The sequence below is a fragment of the Capra hircus genome, chromosome 14, assembly GCF_001704415.2.
Source record: "Capra hircus breed San Clemente chromosome 14, ASM170441v1, whole genome shotgun sequence".
Lineage (NCBI taxonomy): Eukaryota > Metazoa > Chordata > Mammalia > Artiodactyla > Bovidae > Capra > Capra hircus.
In genome coordinates this window covers 51,092,373-51,107,442 of record NC_030821.1, presented here as the reverse complement: position 1 = coordinate 51,107,442, position 15,070 = coordinate 51,092,373, and the positions used below count along the sequence as shown (strand labels likewise).

The following is a 15,070-nucleotide window of genomic DNA, read 5'->3' as shown; positions in this document are numbered from 1 at the left end:
AATCCCTCAGAAGAAATGGAGTAGCCATCATGGTCAACAAAAGAGTCTAAAATGCAGTACTTGGATGCAATCTCAAAAACGACAGAATGATCTCTCTTCGTCTCCACGGCAAACCATTCAATATCACAGTAATCCAAGTCTGTGCCCCAACCAGTAACGCTGAAGAAGCTGAAGTTGAACAGTTTTATGAAGACCTACAAGACCTTTTAGAACTAACACCCCAAAAATATGTCCTTTTCATTATAGGGGACTGGAATGCAAAAGTAGGAAGTCAAGAAAACATCTGGAGTAACAGGCAAATTTGGCCTTGGAATGCAGAATGAAGCAGGGCAAAGACTAATAGAGTTTTGCCAAGAAAATGCACTGGTCATAGCAAACACCCTCTTCCAACAACACAAGAGAAGACTCTACACGTGGACATCACCAGATGGTCAACACCAAAATCAGATTGATTATATTCTCTGCAGCCAAAGATGGGGAAGCTCTATACAGTCAACAAAAACAGGACCAGGAGCTGACTGTGGCTCAGATCATGAACTCCTTATTACCAAATTCAGACTCAAATTGAAGAAAGTAGAGAAAACCGCTAGACCATTTAGGTATGACCTAAATCAAATCCCTTATGATTATACAGTGGAAGTGAGAAATAGATTTAAGGGCCTAGATCTGATAGATAGAGTGCCTGATGAACTATGGAATGAGGTTTGTGACATTGTACAGGAGACAGGGATCAAGACCATCCCCATGGAAAAGAAATGCAAAAAAGCAAAGTGGCTGTCTGGGGAGGCTTTACAGATAGCTGTGAAAAGAAGAGAGGCGAAAAGCAAAGGAGAAAAGGAAAGATATAAGCATCTGAATGCAGAATTCCAAAGAACAGCAAGAAGAGATAAGAAAGCCTTCCTCAGCGATCACTGCAAAGAAATAGAGGAAAAGAACAGAATGGGAAAGGCTAGAGATCTCTTCAAGAAAATTAGAGATACCAAGGAATATTTCATGCAAAGATGGGCTCGATAAAGGACAGAAATGGTATGGACCTAACAGAAGCAGAAGATATTAAGAAGAGGTGGCAAGAATACACAAAAGAACTGTACAAAAAAGATCTTCACGACCCGGATAATCACAATGGTGTGATTACTCACTTAGAGCCAGACATCCTGGAATGTGAAGTCAAGTGGGCCTTAGAAAGCATTACTGTGAACAAAGCTAGTGGAGGTGATGGAATTCCAGTTGAGCTGTTTCAAATCCTGAAAGATGATGCTGTGAAAGTGCTGCACTCAATATGCCAGCAAATTTGGAAAACTCAGCAGTGGCCACAGGACTGGAAAAGGTCAGTTTTCATTCCAATCCCAAAGAAAGGCAATGCCAAAGAATGCTCAAACTACCGCACAATTGCACTCATCTCACATGCTAGTAAAGTAATACTCAAAATTCTCCAAGCCAGGCTTCAGCAATACGTGAACCGAGAACTTCCTGATGTTCAAGCTGGTTTTAGAAAAGGCAGAAGAACCAGAGATCAAATTGCCAACATCCACTGGATCATGGAAAAAGCAAGAGAGTTCCAGAAAAACATCTATTTCTGCTTTATTGACTATGCCAAAGCCTTTGACTGTGTGGATCACAATAAACTGTGGAAAATTCTGAAAGAGATGGGAATACCAGACCACCTGACCTGCCTCTTGAGAAATCTGTATGCAGGTCAGGAAGCAACAGTTAGAACTGGACATGGAACAACAGACTGGTTTCCAAATAGGAAAAGGAGTACGTCAAGCCTGTATATTGTCACCCTGCTTATTTAACTTATATGCAAGGTACATCATGAGAAACACTGGACTGGAAGAAACACAAGCTGGAATCAAGATTGCTGGGAGAAATATCAATAACCTCAGACAGGCAGATGACACCACTCTTATGGCAGAAAGTGAAGAGGAACTAAAAAGCGTCTTGATGAAAGTGACAGAGGAGAGTGAAAAAGTTGGCTTAAAGCTCAACATTCAGAAAATGAAGATCATGGTATCTGGTCCCATCACTTCATGGGAAATAGATGGGGAAACAGTGGAAACAGTGTCAGACTTTATTTTTTGGGCTCCAAAATCACTGCAGATGGTGATTGCAGCCATGAAATTAAAAGATGCTTACTCCTTGGAAGAAATGTCATGACCAACCTAGATAGCATATTGAAAAGCAGAGACATTACTTTGCTGACTAAAGTCCATCTAGTCAAGGCTATGGTTTTTCCAGTAGTCATGTATGGATGTGAGAGTTGGACTGTGAAGAAGGCTGAGCACCGAAGAATTGATGCTTTTGAACTGTGGTGTTGGAGAAGACTCTTGAGAGTCCCTTGGACTGCAAGGAGATCCAACCAGTCCATTCTGAAGGAGATCAGCCCTGGGATTTCTTTGGAAGGAATGATGCTACAGTTGAAACTCCAGTATTTTGGCCACCTCATGAGAAGAGTTGACTCATTGGAAAAGACTTTGATGCTGGGAGGGATTGGGGGCAGGAGGAGAAGGGGATGACAGAGGATGAGATGGCTGGGTGGCATCACTGACTCGATGGACGTGAGATGTGTGAACTCTGGGAGTTGGTGATGGACAGGGAGGCCTGGTGTGCTGCGATTCATGGGGTCGCAATGAGTCAGACACGACTGAGCAACTGAACTGAACTGATGTCAAGCTTATAGTAAAAATAAGCATTTACCCATTTTTATGGCTTTATTGCCCTAAATTGAGCTTCTTCAGGACCAAGTTGTTTTTCTCTGGGGATAGGCAAATCTGAGAGACAAATGTGTTAGAATATTAAGGGGAGGAAGGATTGAGCAGAGGAAATTGAAAGTCCATCAGCTTTCTCAGAAACCAGTTGCCAGTCTGTTAGAACACAAAAGTCACATTTCCTGACATCATAAATCGGGAGTAACAGGTATTCAAAACCTGTACCCCAGGTTCTTGTCCAAGTACTTAACTTAAACGATTTTAAGCCTCACAGCAAATCTATAAGTGCTAAGGTTATCCCCATTTTCCACATGAAAACTGAAGCACAAGATGTTAAGTAGCTTATCCAAGGTCACAAAGATACTAATGTTTTACTGGGACAAAAGAGAATTAGCCAGATTAATGGTATTTTATTGGCATAATTTAATATTGTACACTTAATCATGATATATTTAAAAGTATGATGGATTTTTATGATGGATTTTTTTTTGAAAATTAAATTGTATTTTATTTTGGCATGTGTATAACTAGAAGACCTAGGTAATAAGTTTATGTAATATTGTTTTTTTCAATTCTAGTTAAGGAAACAATTTCCTGCTATGGCCCTGAAGATTCCTGCCAAGAGAATATTTGGTGATAATTTTGATCCAGGTAAGCAGTACATTCTTAGACCAGCTATGAGTAATGTTAAAGTTTGAAGAAGCAGTTAACATATTCATTGCCCTGGATAGTAGTGTAACTCTGCAAAGCTGATGGTTCTCAGGCTGTATGCCTGATTACCACGTATTATTTTAAACACTTTATATGTTTTAATTCATTCACTACTCACAGCAGCCCTTGGAGGTTGGTATTACCATCATCACTATTTTATAGATGAGGAAGCTGAGGCACACTTTAGATAATTTGCCCAGGCTCACATACAGCTAGTAAATAGCAGATTTGAAAGTTAAATTCAAGTGGTCTGGCTTCAGATAAATCTGTTGATCATTAAGGATAATGTGCAGTACTTTCCTAACCATGAGAGGCATTTCTTGTTATATCCAGAAACATTTACTAAATGTATGCTCTGTACATGGCACCTTTCAGGCCTTTGAATGGGATACCTAGTATCCTATTGTTCACCCTTGGGAAGCCTAACGTCACATAGGATCTCAGAAATCTGGAGGCTGTATGTATGTCTGAAGCCTCAACTGCAAAAAAAAAATTTTTTACTAGACTTTAAGAAATCAACCTAGTACACAAATGTCTACTTATTCAACAGAAATCTCTATACACTAGAAATTCCGTACGTAAAGTCATCTGTCTATGCCACAGGTGGATCCTGACAAGCTATCGAGTTTCCTCCCTCCCCACCATCTTGCCTCAGCTAACTTGCTTGTAACCGTCAGACCTGTGATTCCTGAGTGTCTGCTTTCTTGGTTGTTACTCAGGATATGAGCTCTCAAACCACTTCTCTTGCTTCCTCTCTACAGCCTGACCTTACACTGTTCCTTTGTCTCCCAGGCCTTTTCACCATACTCAGTGCAGTTCTGCCCATGATGAACAAACTCCTTTACCCTCCATCTTTTTCATATTTCTTTCACATTCTTGCCTTAATTAAAACTGACTCCCCTCCTAGCCCCAGGCTGCTGGAATCCCCTGTAATCCTCTCAACTGAAGACGCTTTATTCTTTTATACTTTCTGAACCTTTGGATTGGAAAGGATTCTCATTTCCCCAATTTTTTTTTCACTTCTCCTATTTTATGTAGATTACTTTCCTCTTGGGAGAACTTAGCACACTTTATTGTCCTACCAGTCTGTTTTATCTGGGTGTAGATTGTAAGAAGGTGGATACTTTTATCTTTTTTATTTATGATGCCTAGTAAATATTTGGTTCTCAATAAATATTACATGAATTCATTAATAGAAGATTGAGTTGGCACAACACTGTCAGATTACACATTCCATGGGTTGACTCTGTAGTGACTTTTGAGCTCTTGTTCTCTTGTATTCTCTTTAGCTGCAGAATAGTGAAATCTTATGCAGAAAATGTCAGGTGTAGAACAAATAAAAATGGAACTACTTTGTTGGTGCAGCAGTGAAGTATGTCTGTGGAGCATGGGTTGAAAAACATCGTGGAGGGCAGCATGGGGGCCTTAGAGTTACTTGAGCAAAACGGCAATATAATGTGAAACCCACAGTGTATATATAAGTATGCACAGCAGAGGGAAGACAAGATAGAGACTGGGAGGCTGGTGAAGGGAATATTCCAGTCCTCCTCCAGTTAGAGAATGAGAGCTGCAAGTAGGGTGGAAATGGGGCTAAAAATTGAGTCAGATGTTAGAACTCTTTTAATGAAAAACCTATAAAAAATCTTGGTGATTGCTTGGGTAAAGGAGACAGAGAGTAGAATCAGAGACAACTGATGTGTCCGACCTTGGGGAATGAGAGAATTAATTAATTTGAAGTGGCGGAAAGACACTTAAGGTGACTCAAACCACATATTAGTGATTAATATGAGACCAGAAGTAGGTTTAGAGTTTTGTGGAGCCCTCAATTAAACCCTGAAGTCAGAATCATTTTATCCAGGGAAGAAGGCAAAGGGATAAAGACCTGCAACATTGCTATTTCATTGTTAAAGGTAAAATACCAGACACGTTCTTGTGGTATTGATGTTTTTGTGGATTAATTATTTGACACTAAAAATTGATTTTTATTGAACATTTGGAAATCAGTCACGAGCGTATTTTATATGACTTGGCAACAGTTAAATAGACTACATGCCATAGATTTTTGGAAAACCCAAGTTATACTCAACAAAGCAAAGATTGATAGAATGCTCATTTAATTAGGCTTTAGAGAAACAGACATTCTCATGTCTTGCTGGTGGGAATACAAAGTGGTACCAACCATATGAAATTTGGTAATATTTAGCAAAACTATCATGCATTTCACTTTGACCAAGAAATCACATTTCTAAGGATCTGTTCTAAGCTGCATAGGAAATGATGTATGTATAAGACTATTGATTGTGGCACTGCTTTTAATAGTAAAAACTGGAAACAACTGAAATAGCCTTCCATTATTGGAATATGATGCATCTGGGAAAAGGAACCAAAAAACTCTTTGTACGTTACTGTGACATGATCTCCAGAATACCTGGTTAAGCGGAAGAAGCAAGGTGCAGATGTGGACACTGTATGTTTTTTGTGTAGGGAAGGATGTGAATATTCAAAAGGAAATAATGGAAGAATAAGTCAAAAACTGAAAACTGATGACTTCAAGGAGAGGTCAACTGAAGACAGCAGAGGTGGACATTAGACGCCTCTGGATGAATCTTGTTCATAGCTTTGCATATTTTAAGCAATTTAAAAGCAAAAATAAATGCAATAATATGGAGGTCTCTAACAATTGAAAATAAACAAGGAAAAAATCTATAACCTAATTGGTGGTGAAACGCATGGAGAATAATTATTTTAAATGACTTTAAAACATGGACATTAACCTGTATATTCCTCATGGGACGTATGCTAAGGGCAAAAAAAGCACACAAAGCAATTTTACTCTGCATTCGATGATCTTATTGTTAATTTATATAGAGTTGTTCTTTTGTGATTATGTTAGTGTTATGAGAACCAAAATTTTAAGCAGAAGATGAAAGATACAAATATAAAACTGGAGATTTTAAGTTAAAAAAATCCTGTGGCAGATTCATGTTGATGTATGACAAAACCAATATAATATTGTAAAGTAATTAACCTCCAATTAAAATAAATAAATTTATATTAAAAAATCTTGTGATTTTTAAACTTGATTTGGAAATATAGTATGAAGTCACAATTTATTTTTCCCTTTCTAAAACAGTACACATTTCCTAGCTCTCTCCTCTGGAAATGCCTAAAAACAGTAACAAATAAGGAGCAGCAAACACCCTTAGCATCCATCTAAATACCATTTCCCCTGTAAAGGAACCAGAGTTCCATGGAAAAGTGCCATTTCCAGGTGCTGGGGCAGGAAATGTGCAAGATACCCTAAGACAGCTTGCCTGAAAGCAAAGAAGCTATGTAGGAATACTGACTGAGGTTTTATCAAAAGCAGGAGCACAATTGGTGGGGGCTTTTACCAGCCAAGGAAGTGAAGTAGCTCAGTCGTGTCCAACTCTTTGCAACCCCATGGACTGTAGCCTACCAGGCTCCTCCCTCCATGGGATTCTCCAGGCAAGAATACTGGAGTGGGTTGCCATTTCCTTCTCCAGGGGATCTTCCTGATCTAGGGATCGAAGCTGGGTTTCCCGCATTGCAGGCAGATGCTTTAACCTCTGAGCCACCAGGGAAGCCCTTACCAGCCAAAGATGGGACAATAAGACCATGAAAAAAGAAGTTGCTCTGTTAACCTCATGTTTGACAGCTACCACACATCTTGGTGAGTCCTTATGCTGCAACTTTTAAGTCCGTATGTGTCATTTCCTTTTTCTTTTCACTTTATTTTGGTGGTTACCAACCTCTGTAAGATAAGTTTTACGTACTTGAGGCAGAATTGAGGGTTGTTTCTGCCAATACTTCATGTCAAATAGATGGGGAATCAATAGAAACAGTGCTCCAAAATCACTGCAGATGGTGACTGCAGCCATGAAATTAAAAGATGCTTGCTCCTTGGAAGAAAGGCTATAACCAACCTAGACAGCATATTAAAAAGCAGGACATTACTTTGCCAACATAGTGAAAGCTATGGTTTTTCCATTAGTTATGTGTGGATGTGAGAGTTGGACTGTAAAGAAAACTGAGCACCGAAGAATTGATGCTTTTGAACTGTGGTGTTGGAGAAGACTCTTGAGAATCCCTTGGACTGCAAGGAGATCCAGCCAGTCCGTCCTAAAGGAAATCAGTCCTGAATATTCATTGGAAGGACTCATGCTGAAACTGAAACTCTAATACTTTGGCTACCTGATGAGAAGAACTGACTCGTTTGAAAAGACCCTGATGCTGGGAAGCATTGAAGGCAGGAGGAGAACAGGACAACAGAGGATGAGATGGTTGGATGGCATCACTGACTCAATGGACATGACTTTGAGCAAGCTCCAGGAGTTGGTGATGGACAGGGAAGCCTGGCATGCTGCAGTCCATGGGGTTGCAAAGAGTTGGACACTGAGTGAACTGAACTTCCTATACTTTTCAAAGTTAAAATTTCACTTTGAATTTAAGAATCTTTCTGTAGAGTACACACAGAGTTAGGTATACTTTTTTTATATTCTGAATAGTTTAATATCAAACCTTTTACTGATTGGATCTTGGAGTCAATATATAAATTACTTTTGGGGTACTTTTATAAAAAGAAGGATATCTTTACCACTGAAAAATAAAATTACAAAGGAACAAAAATGATGTAAGTTAGATAAGGATTGGCATATGAGATTTAGAGATGACAAATGCTAAAATGTGTAATCATTTATTTGGTGTTTTATTTATTCATTTGCAAACATCAGTTAAGTATGTTCCAAGACACTGTGTTAGGGCTAAAGTTAAAAATAGATTTAAAGGCATGACCCTTGTCTTCAGTGACTTTCTTAGAAAGCACTTTTATTTCTCAGTTTTAACCTCTGAAGAGAAATAGGTTTATACAAGATAAAAACCTATTTTTAGCAGCAGAGTTTTCATAATAGTCAGTTAACCAGTTAATCATCATTCCCACTTGCAAGGATTTCAGTATTTCTTGATTTCGCTTGTTTTTGTTTTTTGTTTGTGTGTATTTAAGTTAGTATGACTTTTCAGCCATCAGTGTCATAGTGTTAATTCTTACTCATTACCTGAAAGTGTACAAGGAGTTGGACAAAGCAAAGTGGTGACTCCAGGTTTTGTAGTGAGTCTGTTTGGAACCTAAAATAGGCATTTTTGTGGGGGAGAATTTTCTTCAGCAAAATATGCTTTATTTTCATGTTATAATCATATTTATAGATTAAAATATATTTGTTAAATATTTATTCCTTATTTGATATCAAGAAGTATGAATTAAGAAATAACTTCTTAATCAAAATTCATTCTCTTGTGTTGGTCTATTCTTGTATAACTGTATTGATGATAATTACAGTCTAATGTAAATAATCCTAATACTATTGTCTCTCTTAACAGATTTTATTAAACAGAGAAGAGCAGGACTGAATGAATTCATTCAGAACTTAGTTAGGCATCCAGAGCTTTACAACCAGTAAGTAATTGTCATTGTGTTCTGAGGATACAGTGAAACCCAGCCTCAGATCTGTGGAATGTTACTTTGTGCTGTATATTTTTGTGGAATCTTCCTCAAGCATTTTTCCCCCGGTGTTTTTAATCCTCCAAGAATTTTCCACCTGGTGTTCTTAGTTTTCTTTTCCCTCCATCAACTCAAGGTCCTAATTACTTTATTCTTACTATACTTGTATTTGTTTTATAGATTTAACTTGAAAAGACTTTGCACAGTTAAAACATTTTGCTGATTATTTGATGCTATATTTATTCATGCACTGAGAAAGCATTTCCTCATGTACCTCTGTGTGGGAATAAAAGAATAAATGGGAATAAAAGGAGAAATGAGTGTTACCCTTACCTTCCAGAGGTATTGGCTCCCATGCTTTTAACAGACTTTTCAGAGTCACGACACAGGAGGGCTGTATTTTTAAACTGTTACCCTTGTAACAGAGATTACTGTTTTATAGTTCTTTACAGTTTATAAAGAATTTCTATCTTCTGAGCAGGTGCTCTGACCTCCTTTTTAACTTAATTTACTAAATTAGTAAAATACTGGAGCTGGACCTCCTCTGACCAAGGTCTTCCGCCCAGTGCTCTGGGTTTCCTTTCCCCTGATGCTCACAGATAAGATGAGGGTCCGGAGAAGGTCAGCCCCTGCTGTAGCTCTGAGATTGGCCTCTGCAGGGAGGAGCAGGTGGCGGAGGGGCACAGAACTGGGTAGGATCCTTGAATTCAGGGTTCCTATGTGTCTTGTGTGTTCCTCAGCAAAGAACCTTTTATCACTTGGCTCTTTGTATAATTATTTTTTAAACATTATGCCTTTTGCCTCAGACAAATTCTATGTTATCTTCAGCTTAGATCATCTCCCCTTCTAAATAAAAACAAAATAAAAGGTAGCTTTTATTTCTAACTTGTACTGGTTTATTTATGGCTCTGCTGGGTCTTCGTTGCTGCAAGGGCTGTCCTCTAGCTGTGGAGAGTGAGGGCCCCAGCTGTGGTGTGCGGGCTTCTCGTGGCAGTGGCTCTCTTGTTGTGGATCACGGGCTCTAGGGCACAGACTTTGGTAGCTAGGACCCCAGGGTCTAAGCACAGGCTCAGTAGCGCGGTGAGTGGGCTTAGTTGCTCCATGTTACTGTGGGATATTCCTGAAATCAGGGATTGAACCCATGTCTCCCTCACCGGCAGGCAGATTCTTCACCACTGAACTACCTGGGAAGCCCTACCTTTCTAATGTTTAATTATTATTATATGCACTTGAGATTACTTCGAACTGACATAATTCCGACTTGTTCAAAATTCATATGCTAATAGCTAGAATTTGTCTCCTTTGACAGAACTTCACATGGAGTAAGTATAGAATAGATGGTGGTGATGTTTATTATTTCTGCTGGTATTTTGAATGGTGTTACTCAGAACTTCTGACAGTGTATGTTAAATTTTAAGTATTCATTTTAGATCTTGAAGTATGGTATTATAAAGATGTTACATTTGGTATTGAAATTTAACTGAAACCAATTTGGTTATTTCAGTTTAACATTATACTATAAAATACACAATTCTTTAAATTATACAGCCCAATAGACTTTTTCATATATATGCACCTCTTCCATTTAAAGTAGAGGACTTTCCCAGTGCCCCCAGATTAAATAGCCAAGAGATTCTTTTTTTAATTTTTCAATTTAATGTTTAATGGACGTTTTCTTTTTAATAAAAAGTAACATTTCATGTTTTCTGACTCTCCTCTCTTAATGGAACTTTGTTAGTTTTCACACTCTCCATTTGGACATCAAACTGTTACAAAAATAGTATAGATTTAAGAAAACAGAGAAGCCAATCAGCAAATGTATCTTGAACACCTACTATATGCTTATTCTTATTATGTGTGGAAAAAGCACTTCAAAAGTAGCTTTCCGTTAGTAGAGAAAAGGTTATTTTTAAGTTAACATCTATTAAAATGGAATTTTAAAACTCAAATAAAATATTATTATTTCTCTGAGCTGTGGATAAGAAAGGGTTTTCTGAGCATATTGGCAGTGAGTGATATGTTACAAAGTAAAATATTGATAAATTTGATTAATAAAACCTTTTGACCTCCAAAAACTACAAGTAAAATTTAAAACCAAAAATATAAAATGTTTCCCGTGAATAAAGGACAATAGATAATATACTTACTAAAAGAGCTCATGCAGATAATACACACTTAAGAACCACCCCCCAAATAGACAGAGCACATTAACAGATGCAAATGGCTGATTAATTACTAGAGAAACTGAATGTTTCCTTATCTATTTAAAAAATGCAAATGAACAAAAATATTTTAGCTTTATTGCAGCATAACACAAATAGAAAAGAGCACAAATTGTCACTGTACAGCTTAATGAATTATGAGAAAGTGAGTATATCTGAGTGTCACCCCCTCCAGGCCAAGGAGTAGAACATTATTAGCACCCCAATATTGAATATGGTTCCTTGTACTATGCAGTAGGTTCTTGTTGTTTATCTTTTTTATATATAGTAGTGTGTATATTGGAGAAGGAAATGGCAGCCCACTCTGGTGTTTTTGCCTGGAGAATCCCAGGGACGGGGGAGCCTGGTAGGCTGCCGTCTATGGGGTCGCACAGAGTCAGACATGAGTAAAGTGACTTAGCAGCAGCAGTAGTGTGTATATATTAATCCCAAACAGTATGGAGGTTTCCTTAACAAACTAAAAGAAGTTACTTCATGATCTGCAGTCCCACTCCTGGGCATATATCTGGAGACTACTCTAATTCAAAAAGATATGTGCACCCCAGTGTTCACAGCAGCACTATATACGAAAGCCAAGACATGGAAGCCGCCTAAATGTCCGTGAACAGACAAATGGATAAAGAAGATGTGATATATATGTGTGTGTGTGTGTGTGTGTGTGTGTATGTATATATATAATAGAATATTACTCATCCATGAAAAATGAAACAATGCTACATGGATGGACCTAGAGATTTCCATATTAAGTGAAATAAGTCAGACAAAGAAAGGCAAATACAATATGATAGAATTTATATGTGAAATCTGAAATAATAATACAAGTGAAATGATGGCGAAATAGAAATAGACAAAAACAAGCTGATGGTTACCAGAGAGGATAGCAACAGGGTGGGGAGTAGGGGGAAGATAAATTAGCATTTGGGGATTAATATATCTCAACTTTTTAAAAGAAAAAAAAAAAGAACAAAGAACAATTTAGGAGGAGGTACCCAGATGTAGAGATTTAACCATTCCTCAGGACCGTCATTAATCTGTGCAGTCTTATTTCCTCTTTATGGGCTTCCTTGATAGCTCAGTTGGAAAAGAATCTGCCTACAGTGTAGGAGACCCCAGTTCTATTCCTGGGTCAGGGAAATCTGCTGGAAAAGGGATAGGCTACCCACTCCAGTATTCTTAGATTTCCCTGGTGGCTCAGCTGGTAAAGAATCCACCTGCAATGTGGGAGACTTGAGTTCGATCCCTGGGTTGGGAAGATCCCTTGGAGATAGAAAAGGCTACCCACTCCAGTATTCTGGCATGGAGAATTCCATGGACCGATAGTCCACGGGGTTGCAAAGAGTCAGACACAACTGAGTGACTTTCACTTTCTTTCCTCTTTATATCCATTTGTTGATGCCCACTTCAGCAGGTTTGTTGTAAGTCTTTGGGTATATATTGATTGACTGTTGCTTTGTGTCTGAGTGTTTAATGTGTACACATAATGGTGCTTTGCTGTGGTTCCTTGTTTCTGGCTGCTCGCTGGTCAGTCGTCTTTGCAGCCAGTTACCATAGCTTGCTTACTCATTTCCCTAGTGGTGGATGGCTGTTCTGCTTCTGATTCACAGCTATAGAGAGTATGACAATGAGTCTCCTAGTTATATGTCTTTTGCTGAACTTGTACATAATTTTTTTCTGTAGTTTAATCCTTAAAACTAAAATTTCTGGCCCCAGGGAAAATGTATACTCAGTTTAACCAAATATTGCCAAAATGCTTTTCAGAAAAGTTGCCTCATTTTACATTCTCGGGAGCAACGTGAGAGTGTTCCTTTCCCTTCATCCCTGCCAACTTGAGTTTTATGAATCTTTCTAGATTTTTCTGGTTAGTGGACATAAAATGACTTCTCACTGTTGTTTTTTTCCTGCTAATTAGTGAAGTTGGCCATCTTCCTAAATTTCATTACCATTTGGATTTTTCTCTTCTGTGAACCTTTGTCTGTTTATTGGACTCTCTGTTTTAAAAAATTAATTTGCTTATTACAGTACAATAATGATTATTATTGGATTTTGTTTGCCTTTCTTACTACAAGTGCTACAGTGCTTACTTTTGTTTTCATGTTAAAAGAGAGAAAAGGTGTAGAAATGCAGTCATAATAAAGTTAATTTTTGTTTTTAGTCCAGATGTCAGAGCATTCCTTCAAATGGACAGTCCAAAACATCAGTCAGATCCATCTGAGGATGAGGATGAAAGAAGTACTCAGAAGGTAGTAAGAGGAATTGTATTTTTTAACAGAAAAAAAAATACCGTTCCCCAAAGATGAAATTATTGGCAACCTTAGAAGCCACATTTACTTAAAATAATTTCCTCCATTGTAGATTTTCTACTGTGTAGAAAACATAAAAACAAATGTGTATACTTCTAACTGATCACTGTTTCTTGTAAAATTGATAAAATGAGTACTTTTTATAACAGAAAGTAATGTAAATTAAAGATTTGAAAATAGTAAGTTAGAAATATCCCTATTATCAACAACCTGACCTATTTTTAATATTTCAGTGATTTTCTTTCTAATATATGAAAGATTTCTTAATATATGAATTTTTAAAATTACCTGATTTTTATTATACAGCATATAAAGTTTTGTGTTCTGCTCTGTTAACTTTACATCATACTTTTTGATCATCATGTATCTTCATCAAGATCACTGTAACTTGAAATGGTGAATTTTGACCAGCAGAAGAGGGCTTTTCAACCAGAACACTACAGACCTCTTTCTCTGCTTTGTCAGATTTTGATGTGTAGAGCAGTCAGTATACATGTGCTGGTTGGCATTGACTAAGTTTTATTGCTGTAGTTATATGCACATAATTAATATGTATTCTGAATAAAGAATAGGTATTCTTATTTTTTTAATGAATTGTGATATAGTAAGTTTGTGCTTTCTTATGAAGACATTTTCAACATATACTTTAAAAGGTTATATTAGAAAGATAAATTACCATCATTTAACTCAGGATATTATATAGCAGTTAAAAGTACATTATAAAAAAAGTATAATTGCCAGTGTTTATAAATATGATAATACCTTTATAATTCAAAATTGATTCATACTATTGGTAAATACATACATGAAAATGAGAGATGTACAGTTTTGTCTTTATAATGTTTTAATTTTGTCATGGTGCTGTTTTTCTGATTTAAAAGGTAATATCATTAAAATCTTCATTTGAAAAATAGACATGACTAAAATAGACTCAGTTAAGAGAATAGGTTTAACTCTTTACATTTGTGACAGAGTTGCTCCTAGGACAATGTAAAAGGACATTTTAATTTCATATATGTGCAGTTGATCAAAAGAGGAATAACCAGCTGGGAAAACATAGTAAATAAAGCATAAGAAGGAAAAATATCTGTGTTAAAAAAAAGCTCATACAAATGTATTTTCGAAAAGAATGATATTTGAGACTGTAGTAGATGAAAGGAACAGGACCATGAAGAAATAACCCTTGGTAAACAGATATGTGGGAAAATGTTCAACCTTGATGCCAGTAGCAAATAAAAGTTTTAAATGACAGGTTTTTTCCTCTACCAAATTAATAAAAATGTCAAGAAACTGAAATACACCAGGACTAATAAGGGTAAGGTAAGATCGGCATCCTTGGGCCTTACTGGTGTTATCATTTTATGCAGCTCTTGGAAAGCAATTTGGCAAAGTGTATCAAACATGAAAATAATTCATGTCACTTAGGAGTTGATATAAATGAAACAACCCTTCTCACAGAAAAAAGCAGAGATGTTCACTTTAGTATGATTCATAATGAAAAGTTAGAATCAGTTTGAACATTCATTAAATAGTGATTGTCCCTATATATTGTACATTTAAAAAATATTTCTAAGGATGATATTATTTTAAGTTTTGACATACCATTAAATGAAA

General features: G+C 37.0%; 1 protein-coding gene across 3 annotated transcripts in view; it reads left to right on the top strand.

Annotated features, from left to right (window-relative positions):
* LOC102172279 (serine/threonine-protein kinase Sgk3) overlaps positions 1–15,070 on the top strand; it is a 112,350-nt gene that overhangs the window by 71,789 nt on the left and 25,491 nt on the right. For all 3 annotated transcript variants that reach the window (XM_018058446.1, XM_018058447.1, XM_018058445.1), the window contains 3 exons: positions 3,287–3,359; positions 8,814–8,889; positions 13,309–13,396. In XM_018058446.1, coding sequence (XP_017913935.1) covers positions 3,287–3,359; positions 8,814–8,889; positions 13,309–13,396 — 237 coding nt within the window. The remainder of the gene's footprint in view (positions 1–3,286; positions 3,360–8,813; positions 8,890–13,308; positions 13,397–15,070) is intronic.